Here is a 9709-nt window from a genome sequence, read left to right on the forward strand (position 1 = left end):
AAATTTTAAAAAAAAAAAGTTAGAATTGAGGCCTCTTTTTGCATCTGTGGGATCACCTTCCACAGGCTAGAATGAAGGCATCCCGGTAAGCATGCAGCTGACTCCTGCAGAGTGGTGGGCTGTAAGCCTTGTTAGCATCTAAGGAAGAATGGGGAGGTGCAGCTCTCACTAACGCTTGTGCTTCTCAATCCATACCAAAGTGGAAAGTATTTAAAATAAACAGGAGCCTGGTCAGTCACACCAACAATGGGGCCTGATTGCTCTCGCTGTGAACTGTAATTATTTCTTCCCGGTGCCTAAGTGAAGAGACTGCCGCCCACCTGCCAATTCAGTATTGGTTATAAACAGGCCCCAGAGAGTAGCTGGTGACAAGGCCCTAGGTTCCATCCCCAGCACCATAGGGATAAACCAAGACACTAGGACCCACTTTCATGCAAACAATTCCCTTTGGAGAGGTCAAAGAGCTCCTCCATGACAGCTGCAGACCACTGAGACCCCACGCACCTCGGACCTAGGTAGACTACAGCCGAGAGGTTACGGAAGGCTGCCTGGGCTCCTGTGTGTTCAGTCCTGTCGTGATGTGAGATTACAGCTGCAGTGGTTAAAGCTGTGTCATCCTGCAAATGTCCATGGCAACTTCTGCAAATTAATCTGAACTATAAAGTTCCCTAATGAGCCCATGTCCCCTGTCACCAAGGAGGGCACTGCGGCATTGCGGCTGCGTTCCTGCATCCAAATGGTTGCCGGGCATGCCTCGTGCCCTTTCCCAGAGAATGGAGAGGCGGAACAGGAGCTGCAGGGGTGACTGCTGAGGGAAATAAAGAGCATCTACGGACAGCCGTTGGGAGGAAAACCAGGACAGTCATTAGTGAACACTGGCGTCTAGTTCTAACGAGAAACACAGAGAAATGCGTTGAGAGCCAGTTACTGGGAGACCAGGGTCCGAGGATGAGAATGCTTTGTTTTCCCTAGGCTTTTGGACGGCGGGAGCTGAGAGGAGAAGCATGGCTTCTCTGGCTTCCCTTTGTCTTCTTCCAGCCAGTGCTGAGGAGCACATAAGGGCTACACAGTGCAGTCATGGAGGTGGGCTCACTTCCCTTGGCCCTGAGCCTCCTGCACACTCTTCAGACACCAGGTCTTGCTGGGTTTGGGAAAGGGGGACTCAGAGCTGCCCTGGTTATCGGGTACCCAACAACGCTGCTAAAGGGTTGGAGAGGGACCATCCGCTGCAAAGGACTCCTGGCAAGCTTCATCTGGGGGGTCTACCTATAGCTACCAAAAAACAAACGGGCTCACTACAGTCAATTCGCTTGCACAATCACGTAATGACGTAGTGGCTGCCAAAGGCCCTGCCACTCCCAACCATCACTACACCACCTACACCTGTTGTCCCTCCCCTTGGCAAGGGAAGGACAGGCTCCAAGGGCTTCAGGACAGCCACAGATCTTTGGAGAAATTACAGAAAATGGCTGCCCTGTAGCCTCTCTCCTGGCTAATGTTCCTTATCTTCTGCCTCCATTTCTGCCTCCTCTTCCGCCCTGTCCTCTTCGCTCTCCTCCTGCCCTGCTTTGACGTCTTGAAATTGTTGGTACTCAGATACCAGGTCATGGATATCACTCTCAGCTTCCCCAAATTCACTTATGTCCATCCCTTCGCTGGTGTACCAGTGCACAAAAGCTTTCCTTCTGAACATGGCCGAGAAGTGCTCGGAGACCCTGGTGAAGAGCTCCTGGATGGCTGTATTGTTACCCAGGAAGGTAGCTGCCATGTTCAGCCCGCGGGGTGGGATGTCACACACAGCCACCTTGACGTTGTTGGGAATCCATTCCACGAAGCAGCTGCTGTTCCTCGTCTGCACGGACAGCAGCTGTTGGTCTACTTCCTTAGTGGACATCTTACCCCGGAAGATGCAAGCCACAGTCAAGTAGCGACCGCGGCGAGGGTCACAGGCGGCCATGATGTTGCGGGCATCAAACATCTGTTGGGTGAGCTCAGCCACCGAGAGGGCTCGGTACTGCTGACTGCCCTGGGCCGTGAGTGGAGCGAAGCCTGGCATGAAGAAGTGGAGACGAGGAAAGGGCACCATATTCACCGCCAGCTTGCGCAGGTCCGCGTTGAGCTGGCCGGGAAACCGTAGCGAGGTGGTGATGCCACTCATGGTCAAGGACACCAGGTGGTTGAGGTCGCCGTAGGTGGGTGTCGTCAGCCTCAGGGTGCGGAAGCAAATGTCGTAGAGTGCCTCGTTGTCGATGCAGAAACAGGCATCTGTGTTCTCAATCAGCTGGTGGATGGACAGGGCGGCATTGTAGGGCTCTACCACCGTGTCGGACACCTTGGGGGACGGCATGACGCTAAAGGAGTTAAGGATCCGGTCTGGGTATTCCTCCCTGATCTTGTTCATGAGCAAGGTGCCCATGCCTGAGCCGGTGCCCCCACCCAGAGAGTGCACGATCTGGAAACCCTGCAGGCAGTCGCAGCTCTCGCTCTCCCGCCTCACCACATCCAGGACGCTCTCGATCAGCTCTGCTCCCTCGGTGTAGTGGCCCTTGGCCCAGTTGTTACCAGCTCCTGAGTTACCTAGGACCCGGAGAGAAGAGCGGGAGGGGGAAAGATGAGGTGAGCAGGGCGCCACCACAAGGCATCCTCAGCTCTTCCTGGTAGAAGCTTCTGGGAACACCCCCCCCCCAAAAAAAAAAAAAACCACTAAGCAAACAAACAAAAAAACCTACCATGAACAAAATTATCAGGCTGAAAGAGGGCTCCTAATCTGCTGGATCGGATGCTGTCCATCGTCCCAGGTTCCAGGTCCACAAGGACAGCTCGGGGCACATACTTTTTACCTGTGCAGATTAGTAGGAACAGCTCAGCACATGGCGGTTTTTCTAAAAGTTGATGTTTACTCAAAATGGATCCTTGGGGCACTGACCAAAAACCATGAGTATTCTAGAAGAAGGCCTTTGGTAGGTAGACAGTTTTTTCCTTCTTTTTTTTTTCTTAAAAAAAAAATTATTTAAAAGTTTTTTTTTTCATTTTATATACTAACCACAGTTCCCCCTCCCTCCTCTCTTCCCACTCCTCTCCCTGTCATCCCTCAAGGCAACCCCCCATCCACTCCTCAGAAAGGGTAAGGCCTCCCATGAGAAGTCTGGTAGGTAGACATTTTAATATCTATACCTGATCATACCTGACCCAGACTACCATGACACAGATCTGTAAAAATAGCTTTTTTTAAAGCTCTGCTTCTCTTATTACTGTGTCTCACTAAGAACATGGATTCCCACTCTTCCTGAGGGGAATGACTGGCTAGCATGGGTGATTGCACCCCCATTCTGCCCCTTGCACTGGAGTGGGGCACCCGCTAACTAGACTCTGTGACCCTGCCTATCTGCCAATTCCATGTTGGGACTTCAGTCTTTCACACTTGGGCCATTTCCTCTGCCCGTGCTCCCCAGATGATAGGCCGGCCCAGCAGCCAGCCCTACCTACCGTAGGCTTCATTGTAGTAAACGCTGATCCGCTCCAGTTGCAGGGCGGAGGCCCCACAGTAGCCCCCAGCAGGGTCAATCCCATGTTCTTCTCCGATCACCTCCCAGAACTGTAAGCAGAAGGAGAGAAATTAGCTCAGAGACCTGGGGAAGGAAGAGCCATTGGGGCAGCTCAGCCAACAGAGGGGCCCACCGCCAAGCCTTAGGACCTGAGTTCAGTCCCTGGAACCTTGTGGAATGAGAGAACAGCCCGCCCCCGTGTCTGCACTCCGTGCGCTATTACCCAGTTCGCGAGCTTCAGGCTAGGGGGCTGGAGGTTAAAATACACAAACACACACAGACAGAGAGACAGAGACACGGGTCATCCTTGAATTCCCCAAGAATGCCCCCTTTATTGTGTTCAGGGGCAGATTATATAGAGATAGCCACGCCCCAGCCAAACCCACCAGAAACCACTCTCCTGCCATCAGGAACTCCTAAAGGTCTCGTGCTCAGAGCAGCTGTAGGCACTCAGATCAGGGGAAAACAAGTTGTTTACAAGAAATTCAGGATCTGGGGTCTCACTGCTCCCAACAAGAACCAATCACAAACTACCACACACACACACTGACTACCACACACACACCATGGCCTGTGTACTCTCTCTTGCACGTGCACACGTGCCCACACACACACACACAAATACACACAAATAAATAAATAGATGGAATAAGAAAAAGTCCAATAGAAAGGGTGGGATGGCTCCCGTGAAGATGCTGCTGCTCTGGGCACTGCCTGACCCTGCCCAACACTTCCTTCTTGCTCTTCCTCTCCTTACCTCCGCTAAGTGTGACTATGAAGGCTGTGCTTTAGATCTCTCTAAACTCCTGGAGTGAAATGTCAAGCACACGAAATTGGATTTTGCTATTAACCCCAGTGCATTACAGCTGGTCCTTTTAGAATCTCACTTCAGATGAGGGAGCTTAAACTTCCCCTTGCCTTGGTCTGACCCGGAGAAGTGCCGATCCAGGAAATGAAAACAAACTGAGTTCTTATTTCATTTCACAATGGTGCTCCTTTCACTTTGGGGATTTTTTCTTTCCATGAACTTCACTTCAGAAGTCCATAACCAGGGCCTGACTGCACAACCTGACAATAGAATTTGACCATCCGACAGACTCCTTATTCAGAATTATGTGTAGCTGATGTCTTGGAGCTGTTTGGAACATCCTATGGACCCCTGCATACAGCATTTGAGATACAGTCTTACTCAGTAGACCAGGCTGGCCTCAAACTCACAGATCCGCTTGCCTGTGCCTCCTAAATGCTGGGATTAAAAGTATGCACCATCACCCCCTGCTGAGAACATCATTTTATCACATTCATTCATTCATTCATTCATTCATGTGTGTACGCATGTTTGTTGATGTGTGCAGAAGCAATCAGTGGTTGTCAATTTTCTCTACCATGTGGGCCCTGGGAATGTAACTCAGGCCATCCGGCTTGACGGCAAGCCCCTTTACCCGCTGCACCATCTTGCCTGCCCACAGCATTTATTAATACAGAGAAGATTACTGGAATGGTCTCATTAGACCATTCTGAAAAGCTCTCACATTAAAGTGCAATGAAAACACCTTCCCTTGAGTCTAAATCTCCAGGGTATTTTCCCAAGCCGACTTTGTAAGCGGCACATCTGCCTCAGCTACGCTCTTAACAGAACAACACCGGGCTCTAAGGGGCTGTGAAGAGTAGAAGAACCAGTAGGAAGATGTTCTGAGATGGCCCAGAGGAGCCGTGTCTTGCCACTGTGTGTCTGTGCTCATGATTGTGCCTACATGTGCCTGCAGGTGGACACACGCTGCGTGGACATGCGTGTGGAGGCCAGAGGTCGAGATCTGGCGGCTCCCTCACTCTTCGCCTTAAAGACAGGCTGTTTGTTGAGTCAGAAACTCATTGACCTTGATCAGGCTGTCCAAAGAGCTGACTGCCTCTGCCTCCCCCGAGCAGGGAGTTGCACACACAACTCTCGATGTGCACATTTGGGACCAAAATTCATGTCTTCTTGTTTCCATGGCAAGAGCTTTTCCAGTTAAGAGATCTCTTCAGCCTAGAACATTCCCTAACATTCCTATAGGCCCAATGCAAAGTCATGGCCAGGACTCCAGCCACCAGATGGCACAATCCCGAAGGCAGCAGGAGCAGCTGATCCCTATCCTTCCCGAACTTCCTCCCCAGGGCCTCTCTCCACCCTATCATCTAAGGTCAGAGCTGTGTCCCTGAGCCCTCCCCACCCCACTTCTCTATTGGTTAAGACACTCTGACTCAGTGACAGTGTTTGCCCCAGACTCAAAGACCTTCCATTCAAGGCGACCCAGCTCTAGCTTCCCTGGGTGTTCCTTCACCTGAAGGCCTCCACGCCAACACAGCACAGAGACACTTGCTCATCCTTGTAGACTGTGGCAATGTTTATGGCAGCTGAGTAATGGGACCAACCGGCCAGTCCCCGAGTAGAGTGTTGGACAGAGGAAATGTGGCTATACACAGCGGGATTTTCTTTTCAACCACAAAGAACAAAGTTTTATCATCTTCTGGAAAATGGTCGAAACTAGAGACCGTTGTATTAAGAGGACTAAGGTAGTCTCCAAAAGCAAGTCTTGCATGTTTTCTCTCATTGCTGTGTCTTGGAGTTTATATAGTCATATAAAATCAGGCATGTATACATAAGATACTGACTGGGGGAATAAGGGATAAATGGGGTAGGGGTAAAGGAAGATACTCAAGAAACAATATAAATCTGAATAAAAATGTAAAAGTAGATAAATAAAATTAGGAAAACCAAAACCAAAAGAGCCTTCTCCAGTGTTCCACAGCTGTGTTCCATACGGTAGCCGGCAAGGTCCATCCCTCGGCTAAACACTACACATTGCTCAGCTCAAAATGAAGGGGACCCCAAGACTGCTGTCATATGGAAGGGCACACATGCACAAAGACCTGAAGGGCAGCTGTCAGGGAAGGGAACAAGACAAGAGCGAAGTCAAGTTTCAACAGGGCAGAGTTTCCGTTTTACAAGCCGAAAGGTATTTTGAAGGTTACACAATATACACAATATGACTGAATTTGCATGCAAAAAATGGCAAAGAAGGAAAATTTTCATAACATATGTCTTACCACACCCAAAGGTTTTTCTTTTTAAAGCTCCATTATGTTTCATTATAATAAAATAGTAGGATAATGAGTAGAGTACTATGGCTTCACCTGTTCTTTCAGTATAATATATAATATATATAATATAATTAGGATAATGAGTAGAGTACTATGGCTTCACCTGTTCTTTCAGTATAATATATAATATATATAATATAATTAGGATAATGAGTAGAGTACTATGGCTTCACCTGTTCTTTCAGTATAATATATAATATATATAATATAATTAGGATAATGAGTAGAGTACTATGGCTTCACCTGTTCTTTCAGTATAATATATAATATATATAATATAATTAGGATAATGAGTAGAGTACTATGGCTTCACCTGTTCTTTCAGTATAATATATAATATATATAATATAATTAGGATAATGAGTAGAATACTATGGCTTCACCTGTTCTTACAGCAGGTGGGTACCTGGGGGATTCCCCGCTTTTGCAATGTGTTATTTATACTGATTTGTTTGTTGGTTCTGTGGGTGGGGGGCACACATTACCATAGCACACAAGTAGGGGTCAGAGTGCAGCTCGTAGGAATCGGTTCTCTTTCTATCACAGGGGTCTCGAGGATCGAACTCAGATCATCAGGCTTGGCAGCAACCGTCTTTACCCACTGGCCACCTTGCTGGCCGCTGGTCCCACTTTTGACTATTGTTAGTGATACTGCTCGGAAGGAACAAAGGCCCTTCATGGCAGTGGCTTTAAACACATGATTCATACACATGAAAGTAATTTCAAAGAAACACAGGGAGCTCTCTCCATAGGTGCTACAGATCTCTTGTTGATCTTAAAATTAGGAGTGGCAGTCCTGACTGCCAGAGCCTGCCTTCCTGGTGTCTCCAAGGGAAGGAGTCAAGACCCTCACTCAGAGTAGCGCAGGAGGATGTGGGGGTTGAGAGGGAAACTCATTTACATGCCAGAATATTTTAATCACTTCTCTCTGTGTTTGCCTCTTTACTTTTCTATTGCGTCCTAAGTTTTCTTTGTAACATTAGTATGGACCGCAGCCTACCCATGGCTCGGAGACCTTGAGGAAGAAGGGACAGAAAGGCGGAGGAGCCAGAGGGTGGAGGATACTGGGAAATGTCTTCCAGACATGGTGTGACTACTACGCTCAAATTCATAGAATCTGTGGCTACCAATACGAAATCAAGACGAGGTTCATTAGTAGATCAGCGGACGACACTGACTGGACTCAGTGGGTTACAGAACCGTGTGTGTGCGTGTGTGTGTGTGTGTGTGTGCGTGCGTGTGTGTGTGCGTGTGTGTGCGTGTGTGTGTGTGTGTGTGTGTGCGTGTGTGTGTGTGTGTGCGTGTGTGCGTGTGTGTGGTGTGTGTGTGTGTGCGTGTGTGTGTGTGTGTGCGTGTGTGTGTGTGTGTGCGTGTGTGTGTGTGCGTGTGTGTGTGTGCGTGCGTGTGTGTGTGTGTGTGCGTGCGTGTGTGTGTGTGTGAAGGGGGTAGTAGATGGGTGTATTACACAGTGTCCAGGGATAGTGGTAGCAGGTAGGGGTGGATCTGATCAATATATACATGTATAAAATTGCCCAAAAATAATGCAGGAGGTGGTGGCACATGCCTTTAATTCCATCACTCAGGAAGCAGAGGCAGGTGAACCTCTGAGTTTGCGGCCAGGCTGATTTACAAAACTAGTTCCAGGACAGCCTGGGAAAAACCCCATCAGGAAAAACTAAATTAACTAATTAATTAATTAAAATTTAAAATTGCCATAGAGTAAATTTTGAAAAGAACATTTGGGGGGCATAAGGCACCACAGTGACAGGGTATTGACAAAAAAACAAACCAAACCTTCCAAGACGGCTCAGCAGGATAGACTCTGGCCACCAAGCTCTAAGGCCTGAGTTCAACCCCTGGGGTGAAAGGAGAGAATGGGCTTCAGCAGTGACTGCACCCACCCTCCCAGATAAACAATCCAGATCGTAATAGTAGTGACAGGCAGTTTTCAACAGTGCTTTGTAGATGGCTCTCCAGGTAAAGGAGCTGTCAAACCTAGGGACCTGAGCATTCTGGGACACCATACCTGAACCCACACACACATACCACATATATACCACGTACACATACACACCACACATACACAACACATAACCTATACCACATATATTTACCACACATACACACACACCCCCAACACACCACACAGAGTACATACACCACACACACACCACATACAACACACACCCACCACACATACGTACACCACACACAACACATATACATACCACACACACCGCTCATATACATACACACGCTCACCACACACACACAATACAATACATGCACACCACACACAACACATACACACCATACACACACAAATTAAAATAAACACAATTTTAAATTGAGAAAAATTCCCAAAAAGCTTCAGAAAACTCTTGAAACAAATTACTGATTTTAGATGTGGAAAGCTCATTTCGAAAATGCTAAAAGCAAAATGGCTCCCATACCCATTTACACATACAATTACAGGCAAAATTAACATTAATTAACACTCTAGCTCTAATGGTTTTGCTAAAAGACCTTGTTTAATAAGCTTTCTATTTAACAAGTATCTGCAAACCCGCTAGGCCTCCTCCTTTGGGAACCTGGGCATCTGTTGGTTTGGCTGCAACCTGTGGTGAACGACTCTGGTCTTACCCACCTTGGATCCGATCTGGTTGCCACACTGGCCAATCTGAATGTGCACGATTTCCCGCATCCTCGCCTTGAACCCAAGGGTCAGTCAGATCTCAGAGTGTGAGAGAGCCTGGATTGTCAGGGAGAGCTGGGTGCAGTTTCTTTCATGGCCCTGATGGGACCAGCCCACCCCAGCTGCTCTCCCAATTGACCTATGGGGGTGTCTGGCTGAAGGCCCCGCCCCAGGCCTTCCCTGTTTTCCACAGTCATGGTGAGAAGGGTGCTTGTCTGTCCTGAGCTCTGCCCAGTCATTTCCTCGATAAGAGTTGGACTGAGGCTTCCTCTGTGTGGAACCTAGAACTAGCGTCTCCCAGACCTGGTCTCAGCAGCCTTGGGCTATG

At 48.4% G+C, this 9709-nt stretch overlaps 1 protein-coding gene across 1 annotated transcript; it reads right to left on the minus strand.

Annotated features, from left to right (window-relative positions):
* Nucleotides 1-1492: 1492 nt before the first annotated feature.
* On the minus strand, nucleotides 1493-9390 carry Tubb1 (tubulin beta 1 class VI). The gene is made up of 4 exons (XM_041641876.1): nucleotides 9334-9390; nucleotides 3487-3595; nucleotides 2730-2840; nucleotides 1493-2577 (listed from the first exon to the last, which is right to left on the minus strand). Exons 1-4 carry the CDS (start codon nucleotides 9388-9390, stop codon nucleotides 1493-1495), a joined length of 1362 nt encoding a protein of 453 aa, XP_041497810.1.
* Between the last annotated feature and the right edge of the window lie 319 nt (nucleotides 9391-9709).

The sequence above is a fragment of the Microtus oregoni genome, unplaced genomic scaffold, assembly GCF_018167655.1.
Source record: "Microtus oregoni isolate MIOR12 unplaced genomic scaffold, Mior012 000071F_ref0000514, whole genome shotgun sequence".
Lineage (NCBI taxonomy): Eukaryota > Metazoa > Chordata > Mammalia > Rodentia > Cricetidae > Microtus > Microtus oregoni.

What these genes read in the sequence shown, in the direction of transcription:
- Tubb1 (XM_041641876.1), bottom strand. Translation starts at nt 9,390, where the DNA reads ATGCGGGAAATCGTGCACATTCAGATTGGCCAGTGTGGCAACCAGATC. An exon ending in TTACTACAATGAAGCCTACG is followed by an intron (nt 2,841 to 3,486) that starts GTAGGTAGGGCT and finishes TAATCTGCACAG; the next exon opens with GTAAAAAGTATGTGCCCCGA. An exon ending in GCCTGATAATTTTGTTCATG is followed by an intron (nt 2,578 to 2,729) that starts GTAGGTTTTTTT and finishes TCCGGGTCCTAG; the next exon opens with GTAACTCAGGAGCTGGTAAC.